This window comes from Saccharomyces eubayanus, chromosome XIV (assembly GCF_001298625.1).
Source record: "Saccharomyces eubayanus strain FM1318 chromosome XIV, whole genome shotgun sequence".
NCBI classification, from domain to species: Eukaryota; Fungi; Ascomycota; class Saccharomycetes; order Saccharomycetales; family Saccharomycetaceae; genus Saccharomyces; species Saccharomyces eubayanus.
This window is the reverse complement of record NC_030973.1, coordinates 510,736-527,251: the sequence shown is the minus strand read 5'-3', so window position 1 is coordinate 527,251 and position 16,516 is coordinate 510,736. Positions and strand designations below refer to the sequence as shown.

The window sequence follows — 16,516 nt, the reverse complement described above, 5'->3', positions numbered from 1 at the left end:
TCCACTATCTCTAAGCTAAGTCTTATTTATGTAACTTTTTAAATGTTTCACTTTTCCTTCGTCTTACCCGAAGGCGGCAGCTATGATCGATGACAATGATGAAGGTACGTCAATTAAAAGGGCCCAAGACGAGCTCTCAACAATTACCGGTGTGTTACCGCATGCTCGGAGCTTGTCCCTATCAAAGGTCATCAGAATCCGGCTTAGTCAATCATGTCTCATCATAAGAAGAGGGTGTACCCCCAGGCTCAGATCCCGTACGCTGCGAATGTTCCAATAGTTGCAGAACAACAACAGTTTCAACAACAGATAGATCAAACGGCAAATGCTATAGGCAATTTCCAATTGAACGACAACTCCTACTCGTTCGCACAGCCAGCTGAACAGCCTCAACAACTCAGCTCTAGGAAAGTGGCCAATCAATTGTACCCTGTAGACTTGTTTACAGAATTGCCTCCTCCAATTCGTGATCTGTCATTACCGCCTCCTCCAATTACTATCTCTCCGGATAGCATTGTGGCCCTATCAGAGACATCCAATGTCCCATATCAGTATGTCAGATCTACTTTAAATGCGGTGCCAAAGACAAACTCTTTGTTGAAAAAAACGAAGCTACCGTTTGGAATCGTAATAAGACCATACTTGAACTTGCAAGATTCGAATGAATACGTGCCCTTGAACAAAGACGGGATCATAGTTCGTTGCCGCCGTTGTCGTTCTTATTTGAACCCCTTTGTTGCTTTTATTGAACAAGGGAGAAGATGGCAATGTAATATTTGTCGATTCAAGAACGACGTTCCATTTGGCTTCGATCAGAATTTGCAAGGTGCTCCGATTAATAGATACGAAAGAAACGAAATCAAACACTCTGTCATGGAGTATTTGGCGCCTGTCGAGTACTCCGTCAGAGAACCCCCACCATCTACCTATGTGTTTATTTTGGACGTTTCTCAAAACGCTGTTCGAAATGGTTTACTAGCCACATCTGCCAGAACTATTTTAGAAAATTTAGAGTTTTTACCAAACCATGACGGAAGAACTAGTGTTTCCATCATATGTGTTGACCATGCTCTGCATTATTTCTACGTTCCCCTAGATGATGACTATGAAGAATCGGATGACGATGATGATGATGATGAGGAGGATGATGAAGAAGAGGAGGAAGGCGGAGACGAAGAGGATGATGATGATGATGAAAGCATGGCTGAAACAGTCCAAATGTTTGATGTCGGTGATTTAAGCGAACCATTTTTGCCAATGCCCAGTGAGGACCTCGTGGTTCCATTAAAATATTGTAAAAAGAATTTGGAAAAACTACTAAAAACGATACCTGAAGTTTTCCAAGACACACACATAAGCAAATTTGCACTTGGGCCTGCTCTTAAAGCTGCTTCGAATTTGATCAATAACACGGGAGGTAAAATTGAAGTCATTTCATCGACTTTACCAGATACTGGTGTCGGAAAATTGAAGAGAAGAAGTGAGCAAGGTGTATTGAACACACCAAAGGAGACCTCCCAATTACTATCATGCCAGGACTCCTTTTACAAAACATTTACAATCGAGTGTAGCAAATTGCAAATAACAGTCGATATGTTTTTAGCGTCCGAGGAATACATGGACGTAGCGACTTTATCCCATCTGGGCCGCTTCTCTGGTGGCCAAACACACTTCTATCCCGGCTTCAATGCTACTAGTCTGAACGATGTTACCAAATTCACTAGAGAGTTATCTAAGCATTTATCCATGGATATATCCATGGAAGCTGTCATGAGAGTTCGTGGTTCGACAGGTTTGAAGGCTACATCGTTTTTTGGTCACTTTTTCAACAGATCTTCAGATTTATGTGCATTCTCCACAATGCCTAGAGATCAGTCCTATCTGTTCGAAATTTCGATCGAAGATTCCATAACGGCTGAACATTGCTACTTGCAAGTCTCAACTCTATTAACCTTAAACACCGGGGAACGTAGAATTAGGGTTATGACGTTGGCACTACCAACAACGGAATCCGCTAGGGAAGTATTTGCGTCTGCTGATCAACTGGCCATTACTGATTTTGTCACACAAAACGCGGTAGACAAAGCATTGAATTCAAGCATGGATTCTGCAAGAGATTTAATAACAAAATCACTCCAAGATATTTTAAATGCCTACAAAAAAGAAATATCCATGTCAAACATCACTGCTGTGACTTCTTTGAATTTGTGTGCCAACTTGAGGATGTTGCCTTTATTAATGAATGCGCTAGGCAAAAACATAGCCTTTAGACCAGGGATGGTCCCAAGTGACTACCGTGCCAGTTCACTGAATAAATTAGAAACAGAGCCGCTTCACTACTTAATAAAGAGCATATACCCAACTGTATACTCTCTACACGATATGCCTGATGAAGTTGGTTTGCTTGATTCCAATAGAGAAATAAAATTACCTGATCCTATCAATGCTACCGCATCCCTCTTTGAAAGATATGGATTGTATTTAATTGACAATTCCGCAGAGTTATTTTTATGGGTTGGTGGGGACGCTGTTCCTGAATTACTGAACGATGTCTTTAACACCGATAACATCTCTGGCGTTCCCGTTGGAAAAAGCGAGCTGCCTGTTTTGATAGATTCCCCATTCAATGACAGATTAAGAAACATAATCAGTAAAATTAGAGAAAACAATGATACGATAACTTTCCAATCGTTGTACACAATAAGAGGACCATCTATCAATGAACCCGCTAATCTAACTGCAGAGAGAGAGATGGCTTCTCTAAGGTTATGGGTATCAAGCACCCTTGTTGAAGACAAGATTCTGAATTGTGCCAGCTATAGAGAATACCTGCAAAGTATGAAAACGGCTATTAACAGATAATAAACTCCTTTACTCCATTCTCGGTAAGCCTAGGCAAGTGTATAATTTGATTATTATGTGTATATACTATAGAMAAGACAGATAGAGGTAAAAGTAGAAACAAAAGGCAAATTTACGATAACACTCTTGTCTTTTTTTTGTCTTGGAAAATGCTATTGTTCTTAAAGTCATCGGATTAAAACGAAAAAAAAAAACTCATCTACTTTATAATAATTAACATCAAATAATAAAAAAAAAAACTACATATATTGGAGTGACGCATTAGAATCCAAGACAAGGCGATGTCTGAACTCAAAGTGTATGCATTGAATCGGGACGGTATTTACTTCCCATTGTATTTGGCGTAATTTCTTTTTACTAACGTTGAATATATTGATAATTTCTGCACAGAGTATCGAGAAAGGATCTTTATGATGAAGGAAGAGAAATAGGAAACAATAAAGGGTATGAGAGCAGTGGTAGTAACAATAATGAGGAAGTGGATGTATTGATACCGCCAACGGAATTTGAATTTGTTGAAGTTGAAAGAATCGGCTCTCCATCAGACTCTAAAGCAAATGACGAAGATGTAAATGACGAAATAGAGGATAACCAAGACGAGTTTGACTTCCCACTATTTTCATTCGGCGTTGTTGAAGCACCAAGGGATGCAGTTGGTAAAGGAAAAAGCACGGAGAATGAAGCCCATACCGGAGTGAATCTCATGAAAGTTTCATTGAAGGAGCCTGAGGAAGAAATGATTGACCAAGAAAGGCCTAAAGAATATTACTTTGCAAACTATTCTGAGGTTCAAAGGCAACAATTTCTACAGAGCGCTATAGATTACGATACGATAATACAAGAAAATGCAAAGATTCAAGAGGATGATCTACGAGTACTTCATAAATGGTCGTACTGCCAAGGTAAAATAATGAATTTGCACGAACACAATTTGGAGATCGCATCACAGCAGCAAAGGGATCTGAAAATCAAAAAAAGAAGGCCAGGCCAGAAACAACGTGTAGCTAAAAAATTAGCTCTTGAAAGAACCAAAGAGCGTGATGCCAAAGCTCGTGAGATAAAGAAATTGTTAAAGAAAAAGTTTCATAAGCGTGGTGGAAAGAAGAATAAGAAAAAAGCAACCTTAAACCCACTAGCTAACGCTGGCAGCACCCATAAGGTTAGGGCAGGATGATCACACACATATTTATGTATATATTATAAAATTGTTTATTACTTCATCTTACTCATTCAAATTCGTGTTTTTTGCAATGAAGTTACTCATTTTGCGATAATAGATACCGAGTTTAACATCAAATTCAAATAGCTTTGATAATCACTATTATCGCAGGATTTACCCATATGCTGCTTTATAGTATCAATGATGAAATCTTTATTTTTGAGCAGTGACTTACCTACAGGGCCACCTCTGTTGACCGAGATTTCAAAGTCTTTTCTAAAAGATGATGCAACCTTATTCCAAAACAGATCTCTTGGTGTGCCAGAGCCTGATTTGGTATTTCCCATTAAAGTATATTCTGATAAAAGATGGCCTAGGTGCGACTTATTAGTAGCTGTAGGTTTTGCGGCTGTGGTGGTATTATCAATTTTGATATTTCGCAATATCGTCTCTAAGATGTAAATACTATAGCTTTTCTCTACAACTTCTTTGAATGTTTCGGAAAACCCTCTGATAGAGTTTATAGTTCTCGATAGAATTTGCGAGCTTGTTGTGACGTTGGATAGAATAATTTTATTTATAGTAGCCACGAATTCTTGAGGTGAAAGTAGAAATAATGAACGGACTAGCTGAGATATCGTTTCTTTATTTGTTTTGATCTTAATAGAGTTCAAACACTCTTTTGACACTTGTAAGGACAGGAATGTTACCAGCTCTCTCTTGTTGGGAGTAATAATGTTTTGATCTAGCAATTTGACTTTCTGTAAAGATTTCAAATTTTCATTTTCATTCAGAGTTATTTGTAATTGATAGTGCAATGAAGCTAGATTGACAGCTGTTGGTATATTTAATTGGGCTACATTGGACGTCGTACTTATTTTATTCGATAAATGAATGTACACCAAAGCACCTCGAAGAAGAAAGGATGTTTGATAAACTTTACTCAGTGCCAATTGGACTTTCCTAGCTCTTTCATAAGGATCTAGAACTTGGGTTTTTAACCTGTCATATGACATGTTCAAATATTCTAAGCTTGGTTTCAGTTCATCGACTATAGTGGAATTAACGTTTTCATTTCTATACATCAAGTCTATTATCTCCGAGGGTTTGTTATTAACCAATTGGTCTATTCTAGAATCTATCTCGTGAAGATCGTATTTCAGCTTTTTTAAAGATGTATTCAGATCTAAAGTAGTAGTGTTGATGTTATTGGTAACTTTCAATAAATCATTTCCAAATTGTTTAGCATCGAAATTGGTTTCCAGTAAAGAATCAAAGTCTTCCAAATCGTTCGACATTACTAGTGTTAGCGTATTATCTAGTTTACTACTTTTCCAGGTGCTTTTTTTTTTGCTTTTGTCTTGAAACGTTTTAATAAATCTTCTATTTTTTTTCACTTCCCACAATACTCAACCAAATCAAGAGCCTGCAGGAATATGGGTATGAAGAAAGACTTTAACAGAATAAAAAAGTCGCTAGCTCTGCTTTTGCGAGGCAATTTGTTAGGACTCCATATTTGTTTATATTTTTAGTTTCGTTCTTTTCAGGGTTCCCTTGAACGATAAGAATAATGATATAAAATTATATGTCTAAAAATTAATAAACTCGAGTTATTGATAAATAAAGAAAAAATGTGAAGGTGGCAAAGAGCCGTTTTATGTTTGATATGTTTGGATTGTACTGGGCGGGCAAACCCATAAATTACGCCAATGTAATAATAATAATAATAATAATGATAATGATAATGATAATAGTACTAGTAAGAAAGAATACTCATCTTCGTATAGGTCACAGACTAGCTGAAAAAACCGTAACAGTTATTGGCCTCTATTAAGTTCCTTTCAAATTTTTTGTCTCGTTTATTTAGATTGGACTTGAGAGTAACCACCCCAAGGATTAGCATTCTTGGATTTCAAATATTCGTCACTCTTCATTTGCCATTCCTTGGTCATAGTCTTGGAGTCTTCACCAGCTGCCATTCTGATGGCAGCGAAAAGCCCCACAGACAATAGTAGACCAGCAGCAACACCCTTAGCGATGAAACCTGAGTCACCCTTATTCAAGACAGGTCTTCTTGGTCCCCACTCCCCGTAGGAGATGTACCACACGGCTTGCTTTTCTGGCTCGGTAAGCTGAACCCATGGCAATTTCTGACGTTCAGTCAACTTGGTGACGATGTCTTGTTGTTCAGTGGAGGGCATGTTTTCCCATCTGGACTGCAGCTCCATTACAGCAGCATTGGAAAGGGCATGCGTTTGGGCGAATCTGACGGATGTGACGCGTGATAAACTACCAGCCTTAGTGAAAGAGTTACGCAACATTGTAGATATGAACTTAGTTGGTCTTTTTTTTGGTTTCTGTGCTTGGAGGAAGAATACGGAAGTTGAAGATTGACGGTCTCTTATTTAATTGATTATTCCTTATAACTTTTCGCCGTCGCTTGTATCGGCGCAAAACGCGGGGCCAATCACAAACGAGGAAAACGTCTATTGGACAATTTTTGCCGATGTGGCATTACAAAGATGGATATTCGCTATGAATGAAGATCTAGTAACTATGAATTATGTATGAGCGTGAGAAGGCGGTCTGCCTGCAGATCTAGTGGTCGTGGGGGATGCGGTGGGGAAGCACTGGCTCTATGGGAGCAGCATCATCTGTTCCGATGCGGTGGATAGAGACTCGCTATCAACGGAGGGGTCTAGTGCGTCTGCTGTTTGAGACAACCTCTTCTTGTCTTCTTCATCCTGTTCTTCGACCAGCGTGGTTCTTGCTCCCGTCAAAGTGGCGGGGGTTCTTGGCGTGACCTCCGAAGAGTTGATGGAGCTGTCATTTGGCGACGACGATGGGTTCATTAGCATGGGGAAACTTCTGTATGAAACAGAAGAGTAGGACTTCGCGGTGGAAGAGGAAGCTTCGTTGTTGCTGATTTCGTCTTCTTCGGGTTGCATACGAATAGCCTCTCCTTCTTCCTCTAACGAGTTTTTAGACAACATCTCCCCCCATTCCATGAGTTGAAAGATGAGTCCCATGTTGGGGCTTATGTCTTTAGCGACCATTTTCAGCTTGTTGTAGGCATCATTCAGGGTCAGGCCATAATATCGCATGATGTACGCTACAATTAATGATGCTGATCTTGATACGCCACATTGGCAATGGACTAGTATTTTCTTGCCTTGCAAATAAGCCGTATGCATAATGCGCGTCAATCGAGATAAATCGCTGACGATCTTGGAGGTATGTGTCCATTCTACGTGGTGGTACTGTATCTTGTGTGCCACTTCCGGCGGTAGCAATAATTTCAGGTTTGGTATCTCTTTAGCAACATTGATGACTAAGTCAAACGATAAGATATCCTCCAATTTGGGCTCTGAATATAAATACAAACTGGACGGTATCACCAACAGTGGCCCGTCCAGATAAACTGTCCGTTGGTAAATCTCTGTATGTATCTTATCAATATTCAAATCTGGCTCCTCTTCGGGGAAAATCAATGTTGTTTGCATGTTTTTTTGATTAGAGAATTTGTTCAGGTCACTGTTACCTAGGGCAGTTTCGTATATGCTAGAGGTCGGGGTAGAGGCTTCTAATCCGGAAATGGTTTGAGATCGCCCTCTAATTCCCTTTAATCTCAAATCTTTGGTCTTCACGGATAGCGAATGAACTCTATTTAGATGGGGTTTTTCTGAGAATGATGATGCCGGCGATGATGATGAATGTTTCCCGATGGATGTCGCCATAGATGTCCTTGTATACAAGTTTGGAGAAACTGTCCGGCTTTTCAAAGATGCTGGTAGTGTGTATATGGAAGCCTCGCTCCGCCTTAAGGGTAGCGGTGGTGGTATTGGTCTTGAGCTTATTTTTGTTGGGAATTTCTCCAATATGGTGGTTTTGGGCTTCATGGACAGATTCAAAGGCGTCGGCGATGGGAACTTTACTGAACCTGGATCATTCTGGCTTTGCAGTGAGAATTCCATTAACGGATGAAGTGTTGCTATGTCTAAAGATAAATTTTTGGTATTTCTATTTTGCAAAGAACGCGGTGATTTCGACCGGAAATCTATGTCACTTTTACTGTCCAAACGCTGTTTATTTGAATGAAATTGCATGTGCACTTATCGCCACCAATGTGTCTATCACTGCCACTATTTGCTAATGCTGTACTGTACTTAAATGGGAAAAGAGAAAACGATTTCTAAACGAGTTGCATAACCCTCACCCTTGTTTCTGAATGCTCTATATAAAAATAATATCATTACTACAATACTGTCGTATCTATGTAACATTTCTCTATTTTTTCATTTACTTCTAAATTTGAAATAGCCAAAGAGAAAAAAAAATCAAAAAAAACAAATACTATTTCCTTTTTAGGAAAATGCATTCCTGTTTTGGAAATTGCCTTCCTTTGCTGCGCTATAAAAAGAAAAATTCCAACAGTAATGAAGAAATCAACATTCTTAACGCTTATTTCTTACCAGGATGAACCATAGAGTTCTTTTGGATAGCCGTGGATTTCTGCGTGTTGAAGAAAGGCACCTCGTACTTCATGTTGCCACGGACTATCAACTCGTAGTCGTGCTTGATGAGTAGTTTCCACTTCTTGGTATCGTCCTCTTTGTCATCTCTGACATTTGTTTTGAGTTTGTATTGTCTCCCCTGTATACCTTCACCGCCGCTTTCATCGTCGTCACCGTCACCGTCATCATCACCGTCATCGCTGCCGTTGTTGTCATCGCCATCGTCGTTGTCATGCTTGGCTTCAGAGGATCCAGGGTCTAGAAGCTTGATGCTCGATACAGAGACATCATAATTTCTATTAAACGCTCCACCTTGAAATTTTAATGGCGTTTCTAGCGTTTTGACAGTCCCTAACAACACCGTCTCTATATTTTCACCAATGACATCAGTTTTGAAACTCTCGTCTACATGCGAGGGGTTTGTCGTGATCTGTAGAATCTTTTGTTCCTGCTCTATTATGGTACAGTCTCCATTAGGATCACATTTTAAAAACGAGCTCTTGGCGAATATGTCCAAATCAACTTGCGAAACACTTATGCTGAAAAACCCGGGATTGAAAGCGCTTACAGTGATGTCAAATATCAATTCATCTGAGCTTGAAATCACATTATCCATGACCACCACATCCACATCTTGTAGTTCTTTATTTGTGGCCAATAAAAATCCAAGGATGAACCCAGTCATCAATAATGATGATATTACAAAGGCAACGTAGAGGAAATTCTTCAGTTTGCCAAAGGGAGATTTCCTCGAATAAAAGTTGTGTGGCGAATAGCCGACGTTATCATTATTGATGATATTAGGATGAGCAATATCATCGCTGACATTCATATGAATGCTACCATTCATCATGCTGTTGTTTGCTCTTGATAAGTGCCTTTGGATACGTTTAGTTCTTAAGGGGGTGTATTCATTCACTTGGTTATTGTTGCCTGTGTTGTTGTTAGCCATGAAATCATAATAGTCATTGTTTGATCTTGATGGCATTCTACCGTGTAACGGCAATTCGTGTGTGTTGGCCTCGGACCCATAGTAACTATTATAAGTCGCGTTTTGACGGTCATAATCGTCTGCGTCTTCATCTTCACCATAATCGGATATTTGGGGCTTTGTCTCTAAATCATTCTTGTGATTATAATAGAACATAGAGTGTATATCGTTATCATCGCTTTCATTGTCCTCTGGAATGAATTCATGCTGAAGATTATGATGGTGTTGAGGCCGATTCACCAACTCACCATTATGTTCTTCTTCAATGATGTTATGATCGTTGTAAAAATTTAGACCATGAGGAAATTTGTTGTTCCTGCTGCTGTAAAATTCATCCTTTTTGACACTATTGGGGATTGTCGAATAGTTGTTTGACTGTTCGATATAATCTTCCAAATTCACGTGATCAGGCACCCCAGAGTATCTTCGTAAAGGTGCGCCGTTTAGATTTGAATCAAATATTTTGGATACGGTTGTTCTAAGAGGTCTCTTATTGTCGTTATAAGCCGAGTTTCGATTGGCGGAAGAGTGTCTTAAGGTCGAATTGGAAAACGATTTCTTAGTTGAAATATCGTTATTTGATTCCATGTCCTGTGATCCTGTTGCTACATTAGGGCACGAACTCGTGTTGCTGTTAGTTGTAGTAGATGGAAGTAGGTGTGGAGAAACTTTAGGCAAGGATATTAAGCTTGACCTCTTGTCAGGAGATTTGGGAATAATACCGCTGTCTGGGTTGTCGGAGGTGTATGAATCTACGGATTGTACATCTGTTGGTTGTTGTTGTTGTTGTTGCTGCTTTATGCTGCCCAACTCGTCCAAATGACCATGCCCCAACGTCAGGTTGTTAGTGTTTAGCATCGAACTAGGATTCAAGTTCAAGTTCGTGCTCAGATTTGCAATTGAGTTATTAAGTATGGCACCAGTGCTTATATGTCTCGAGTTTTTCAGTCGACTCAATAATTTTTTATTATTGTTCAATAATGGAGCACTCATCTTGGAAGTTATACCATGGCTCTGTTGTTGCTGTTGTTGTTGTTGCTGCTGTTGTTGTTGTTGCTGCTGCTGTTGCGGCTGCTGTTGCTGTTGTTGTTGTTGCGGCTGCTGCTGCTGAGTAGAAGAATCAGGGTAGATCAGGTTTTTAGTTGAATTAGCCGCAGACTCATATACAAATGTTTCTTCCGAGTCGCTGATTTCATTTTCACCCACAGCTGATGCCAATCTTGCAGCGAAAAAATCAGCCTTTGTTGGCTTTTCTGAAATATCATGCGAATCTTCACTTGTGGTATTATTATTAGAATTAGAATTGGAAGCACTTACTTCAGAATTGGCCTTCTTGGCACCATTACTCGGCACTTTGCTGGCCGTGTTGGTGTTGTTATTGCTTGCGCTATTATTGCTTGTTTTCTTCTTATTGTTACTATTATGATTGTTATTGATATTAATACTGTTATTATTCTTAGTATTATTATTATTATCATTACTATTATTATTATTATCAATATTGTTATTAATATTATTGTTGTTGCTGGGTATATTGGTAGCGAGGGCCTGGGTATTATCAGCACTCGTGAAAGGGGTTGTCGGAGGTACAGTTTTTGCGGATGCAGTAGATATGTTATTGGCGTCATTGTTACTATTTTCATTGCTGCTATTTTTGTTTTTGCTTTTCCTCGTCTTATCATCGTCTTCGTTATTATCTGTGTTTGAGTGGGTCGGTATGTGCGAATCGTCGTTCGCCGTTGAATCATTATCATTAGTGTTTGTATTTACAAGAGGGATTTTTGTTCTCGTATCGTCTAGCAAGTTTTCACCCAAAAGTATCTCTCTCGAATTGGTGACGTGCATTGTAGGCCTTTCCATTATTTTTGGCTTGTTCTGTTGAGAGAGAGAGGGCAAAGGTAAAAGAGGAGCAGGTGACGTGTTTGAAGTAATATTGTTACTCGTGCTAGGGGCTGTATTATTAGAGAAAGCGGAAGCCTTTCTGAAAGCCTTGGTTGCCGACGTGGAAGACGGAGCATGGACGTTCGCCGATCTTGCTGTTTGATACAGAGCAGTGTTTCCTGTAGGGATATTACTGGAGACGAGTGGAGCCTTCTTTTTCGACAGTTCGATATCTGAAGAAAACACAGGGTTAGACGCTACCAGCAAGGAGCTTTTTTTATTTCGCAAGGAAGATGACGGGTTGGAGAGATGAGATGACAGAGGATTATGGTTGATCAAGGCGTTGTTGCTATTGTTGTTGCTCGACGACAGAGAAGGGATGTGGTCCGAGTGCAGGTCCGTTGGAATATCGCTAGTCGACATCGAAGTACCCGCCCTGTTGATATCCGGGTGCCAATGATCTGCAAGGTTATGTGGCAAAGCATCGGCGTCCATTAGGTTGTTATCTATGCTGGATACGTTATGCTCCAAAACGGCGTTGCTATTCGTGGTGCTAGCGGTAGTCGCAGCATCATCCATCGCCTCCCTGTGCAGAGGGGAAGTTGACGTGGAAGCTGAGGGAACATTGGGGTTCGTAACCGTTACATTATTATTCGACAGTAAAAGATTGTTTGCCACGGGTGCCTCCACTGTTTCCGTCTCCACAGTGAGTTTTCTGTCTTCTTCGGTCATCGAACACGTTTCCCAAAAGATGGTTTGGTCTGCCACGAGAAAGAACTATCTACACACAAAGGTGATTTACGCTGTATGTATAGGAGATGTAAACGTACCTATATACTGTTAATTGTGGGAATCTTGATTCATAATGCAAAATCAAGGGGGATACCCGCCTCAGCTGCCCAACGACTTTTCCAGGCAAAACGAAGAAAAAACAATGCAAACGAACAATTGAAGACAGAAAAGAAAGCGGTCACAATAACGGCCGGAGGGCAAACACACCTTCCTGTCGGAGTGGGTGATTTCGGACATTCTTTACTATGATATTAATGATGTCGAAGCAGGCAAATTCTAATTATAGAATAATTATAGGATGATTATAGAATTTGCCTTAATAAAGTTAAAGATCTATTCATTGACTAGGAATTAGCATATAAGGATATGTGTTATACCTGATAACTTAGTGCCAATGTCCAGGATTTTGTCTGAACGATTGGGTCTCATATAACCCATCTGTATGTGTTTTACACACCTCTCTTGTATACATATACATATTGAGAGAGAAAAGCTCATTCTTAGTAATTATTGCTTATCAGACTTCTAGTCATCAACACTTCCACACGGAAGGGACCGTGTACTGTTTTTCTCTTTTCTCAATAGGGACGAAAACCTACTTTAATCCTGTTCGACTCAGGTTCTGGTGCGACCACGTGTTCGGTGCAGCCTGAAATTCCGGCTACACTTGCACAATTAACCATCCGTGATAGTTTAATGGTCAGAATGGGCGCTTGTCGCGTGCCAGATCGGGGTTCAATTCCCCGTCGCGGAGATTTTTTTATTCATACCTTTTTAAATGAACGTGGTTTCTTTTTAGCCGTTGTGGCGTGCTGCGGCCCAATCAAACACCGCCATTTTGGCCGTTTCTCAACAAACAACCCCTTTTAGAGCCAGCTTAACATTGGTTGATCTGCTATATAACAGCCCCTAACTCGTTCCACTACCTTCCGCTGCCACGGTTTTCCCAACACAACACAGTTCAGTGTAACAAAAAGAAAAAGCAAACTTACTCCCTCAACAATGTCCCCCCCAGTCTACAGCGATATCTCCAGAAATATCAACGATCTATTAAACAAGGACTTCTACCATGCCACCCCAGCAGCATTTGACGTGCAAACCACAACTTCCAACGGCATCAAGTTTGCATTGAAGGCCAAACAGCCGGTCAAGGACGGTCCATTGTCCACTGATGTGGAGGCCAAGCTGAACGATAAGCAAACTGGTTTGGGTTTGACCCAAGGCTGGTCTAACACAAACAACTTGAAGACAAAGTTGGAGCTTGCTGACTTGACCCCGGGTTTAAAGAATGAATTGATCACTTCCTTGATCCCGGGCGTGGCTAAGTCCGCCGTCTTGAACACCACTTTCGTACAACCTTTCTTCACTGCTAGGGGTTCCTTCGATCTGTGCTTGAAGTCCCCCACTTTTGTCGGTGACTTGACCATGGCTCACGAAGGTGTTGTTGGTGGTGCTGAATTTGGCTACGACATCAGCGCCGGCTCCATCTCCCGTTACGCCATGGCTCTAAGTTACTTCGCCAAGGACTACTCCTTGGGCGCTACTTTGAACAACGACCAAATAACCACTGTTGATTTCTTCCAAAACGTCAACGCCTTCCTACAAGTCGGTGCCAAAGCCACCATGAACCGCAAACTACCTAACGCCAATGTCAACATCGAATTCGCCACCAGATACTTGCCTGACGCCTCTTCCCAAGTCAAGGCCAAGGTCTCCGACTCCGGTATCGTTACTTTGGCTTATAAGCAATTGTTGAGACCAGGTGTTACTTTGGGTGTTGGTTCCTCTTTCGATGCTTTGAAGTTGTCTGAACCAGTCCACAAGCTAGGTTGGTCTTTATCCTTCGATGCTTGAACGTATATATCTCCTATATATATATGTTCACTATATACCATATATGTGCTCGTTCTTGTCACCATTTTCTACTTGATCTTTGAACTTGTTGTTTTATCTATACAAAATATATAAATAACAGAAAATATTCTTTGTAATTAACTGTTCTAGTTTGTTGTATTTTCCATCACATTGACTGCTTCGCGGTAAGTATGGATTCGCTTCCCGATTCGTCACCACTTCCTTCCTCGCCTTCGAGCTCATTTAAATACAAACATCTTCTAGCAAACCCAGGAATAATGTCTCTTGGAATCTTCAGATTGGTTTCAAACATCGTGATAAACTCCAAATCCACTCCATCTTTCATCCCACCGGAAAACAACCCGTACTCTTGGTATATGCCTGCAGTGGTCCAGCCTTGTAGTAGTTTCCTTATGATTCCCACCACCACTCCTACACGATGCTTGCCCTTATTGGAATGCACTAAAATGGGGTAGTTCCTAACGTCCAGTACCAAGTTTAATACTTGGTTCATCCTTTCTTGAATCCCTTCATCACGACTGGAATCCATGAAAATATGGTGGTATTTTATCCTTTCTAGGTCCAAGAAACTCTGATACTCCTCCAGCGGCGTTTCTTTGTCGCCGATATATATTATTGTCTTCAAATGTAGTTGGTCCTTGATGAAACTATAGTTCAGCGACATTGGGTACCCTGATCGGTATAACGATACATCTGTGCTTACCACTGGTGAGAAATTTAATGGGGGTATGTATTTCATAGCATCAAGAACTCGCGCTCCCTTGTGTTCACCATCATATTCCTGGTTTATCACGTTCCAGCATCTTAATCAAGTTCGCCCTTTTTCTCATCTTTTTCAAATTTTTGGAAAAGTGGTAGGGAGGAAAAAAAAGATCTGAAAAAGCTGGATCTACAGTTGGATCAGCTCTACAATATTATTGCGTAAAAAGCATTCAGTCACACGCGCTTAACGTTTACCCAGATAACGTAACGGATTTCATGAGCACCTCTCTCCTTGCCCATGCCAATATACCAACGCACACGTTCTGCAACATTCTTTAGTAGAACCCTTAATCTCTTTTCCTAAAACGGGAAATGGTAAACATAGCATACGCTTGAAAAAAAAAAGTATAATTAGAAACTAATCGATTTCAAAACCATCTTTGACAGCAGTGGAGATGCATTAGCAGAAGATCTTTGATAATATAAGACATTTGAGATTGTACTACAGCAAGATTTTCCTTCCTGCAAATTTCAAAAAGAACATCGGCAAAGATGGTCAGGAAAAATTTCATACCATCTGTCTCACTTGTCGGAAGAGACATTCCCAAACTAACCAGCACTACGGCTAGTTCAACTACCGTGTCAGCCTCTGCATCAGAAGTAGCGTCCCACACGACTTCCAAGTCCTTGCCGTCATTGAACACCGCGCTTTCCAGTTCGAAGACATCGTCGTCATCGCTAATTGCTCCGACGATAACACCGCCTTCTACTTTGGGGAACCCGTTTATACTGAACGCTGCCCATAAGACTAATGGAACCGTGTATATTGCTGTAGGCGCTATCATAGGCGCCATTTTTGTTAGCATCTTTATATGGTGGTTATACTCCAGCTATTTGGCCCGTCGTTCCGCGATAAATGTTTCCTATCCAAATGATAGCAAGAGTTTTTACAAGGGACATCATAAACACACTTCTTCTTTGCAAAGCAATCCGTTCGACATTAATGATGAAAAGTCTTTCATGCAGGATGACTGGGATTCGATAAGTCAATTGGAATCTAATGAGGAAAATGTTTCTCCATTCAACCCAATTCAAGACCCATTCGCGGATAATAGAAGGAACTTATTCATATCGCCTACTTTGCAAGTATCACAGCATGAAAAAGGCCATAGTCGTCATCAATCAAGGGACACCATTAGCAGTTTCATTGATGATAAATCCTTGTACATAGGCAACTACATGGAAAATCAAGAAGACGAAGAAGATGAAGAAGAGAGAAAGCTGAATCTGAATAGACCACAAAGGGCAGCATCACCCGAAAGGAAGGAAAAGAAAACCAATTCAATGAAAGGTTACCATAAAAAAAACAAATCCTCATTGGGTCTTATACCGGTAGCTTCTGCCACTTCCAATACCAGCTCACCCAAAAAGGCTCATAAGAGGCAGGCGCCATCAATGTTTTTGGATGATATCTTGAATGGCAAAGAAAAAATAGAGACTATATAGAGACTAAGCTTTCTGAATATTTTTTATTTCATTCTACTGCGTCTTACTTTTTATAACAAACGTATATAATCCAATAACCGGTAAATATTCACTTCTCATACTTTACTGCAAAAGCCTTGTCCTTTATTTGCTCAAGTTTGGCGATATATCGTCAAAACATGTAATTCTTTCTCCAGGCCTAGGAATAGCCGCCAATGCGACAAAGTGCCCAAAAATATATAAAAGATAGAATTT

The 16,516-nt window shown here is 40.4% G+C and overlaps 9 protein-coding genes and 1 non-coding gene across 10 annotated transcripts; 5 read left to right on the top strand and 5 right to left on the bottom strand.

The window, feature by feature from the left end:
* Positions 1 to 213: 213 nt before the first annotated feature.
* SFB2 (COPII subunit SFB2) lies at positions 214 to 2,862 on the top strand (the record flags this gene model as incomplete). Its single annotated transcript, XM_018367700.1, has 1 exon — positions 214 to 2,862. The coding sequence occupies one exon, from the start codon at positions 214 to 216 to the stop codon at positions 2,860 to 2,862; it is 2,649 nt and encodes an 882-aa protein (XP_018219824.1).
* Positions 2,863 to 3,565: 703 nt separating this feature from the next.
* Positions 3,566 to 4,036, top strand: DI49_4680 (uncharacterized protein; the record flags this gene model as incomplete). Its single annotated transcript, XM_018367699.1, has 1 exon — positions 3,566 to 4,036. One exon carries the CDS (start codon positions 3,566 to 3,568, stop codon positions 4,034 to 4,036), a length of 471 nt encoding a protein of 156 aa, XP_018219823.1.
* An 86-nt stretch (positions 4,037 to 4,122) lies between these two features.
* Positions 4,123 to 5,319, bottom strand: COG5 (Golgi transport complex subunit COG5; the record flags this gene model as incomplete). The annotated part of the gene is made up of 1 exon (XM_018367698.1): positions 4,123 to 5,319. One exon carries the CDS (start codon positions 5,317 to 5,319, stop codon positions 4,123 to 4,125), a length of 1,197 nt encoding a protein of 398 aa, XP_018219822.1.
* A 561-nt stretch (positions 5,320 to 5,880) lies between these two features.
* On the bottom strand, positions 5,881 to 6,342 carry COX5A (cytochrome c oxidase subunit Va; the record flags this gene model as incomplete). The annotated part of the gene is made up of 1 exon (XM_018367697.1): positions 5,881 to 6,342. The coding sequence occupies one exon, from the start codon at positions 6,340 to 6,342 to the stop codon at positions 5,881 to 5,883; it is 462 nt and encodes a 153-aa protein (XP_018219821.1).
* A 315-nt stretch (positions 6,343 to 6,657) lies between these two features.
* MSG5 (tyrosine/serine/threonine protein phosphatase MSG5) lies at positions 6,658 to 8,127 on the bottom strand (the record flags this gene model as incomplete). The annotated part of the gene is made up of 1 exon (XM_018367696.1): positions 6,658 to 8,127. The coding sequence occupies one exon, from the start codon at positions 8,125 to 8,127 to the stop codon at positions 6,658 to 6,660; it is 1,470 nt and encodes a 489-aa protein (XP_018219820.1).
* Positions 8,128 to 8,482: 355 nt separating this feature from the next.
* Positions 8,483 to 12,139, bottom strand: VAC7 (Vac7p; the record flags this gene model as incomplete). The annotated part of the gene is made up of 1 exon (XM_018367695.1): positions 8,483 to 12,139. The coding sequence occupies one exon, from the start codon at positions 12,137 to 12,139 to the stop codon at positions 8,483 to 8,485; it is 3,657 nt and encodes a 1,218-aa protein (XP_018219819.1).
* Positions 12,140 to 12,881: 742 nt separating this feature from the next.
* Positions 12,882 to 12,953, top strand: DI49_4675. The gene has a single exon. It is a non-coding gene; the product is annotated as a tRNA-Asp (tRNA).
* A 248-nt stretch (positions 12,954 to 13,201) lies between these two features.
* POR1 (porin POR1) lies at positions 13,202 to 14,053 on the top strand (the record flags this gene model as incomplete). Its single annotated transcript, XM_018367694.1, has 1 exon — positions 13,202 to 14,053. The coding sequence occupies one exon, from the start codon at positions 13,202 to 13,204 to the stop codon at positions 14,051 to 14,053; it is 852 nt and encodes a 283-aa protein (XP_018219818.1).
* A 166-nt stretch (positions 14,054 to 14,219) lies between these two features.
* Positions 14,220 to 14,813, bottom strand: OCA2 (Oca2p; the record flags this gene model as incomplete). Its single annotated transcript, XM_018367693.1, has 1 exon — positions 14,220 to 14,813. One exon carries the CDS (start codon positions 14,811 to 14,813, stop codon positions 14,220 to 14,222), a length of 594 nt encoding a protein of 197 aa, XP_018219817.1.
* Positions 14,814 to 15,328: 515 nt separating this feature from the next.
* On the top strand, positions 15,329 to 16,282 carry DI49_4672 (uncharacterized protein; the record flags this gene model as incomplete). The annotated part of the gene is made up of 1 exon (XM_018367692.1): positions 15,329 to 16,282. One exon carries the CDS (start codon positions 15,329 to 15,331, stop codon positions 16,280 to 16,282), a length of 954 nt encoding a protein of 317 aa, XP_018219816.1.
* Positions 16,283 to 16,516: the final 234 nt, after the last annotated feature.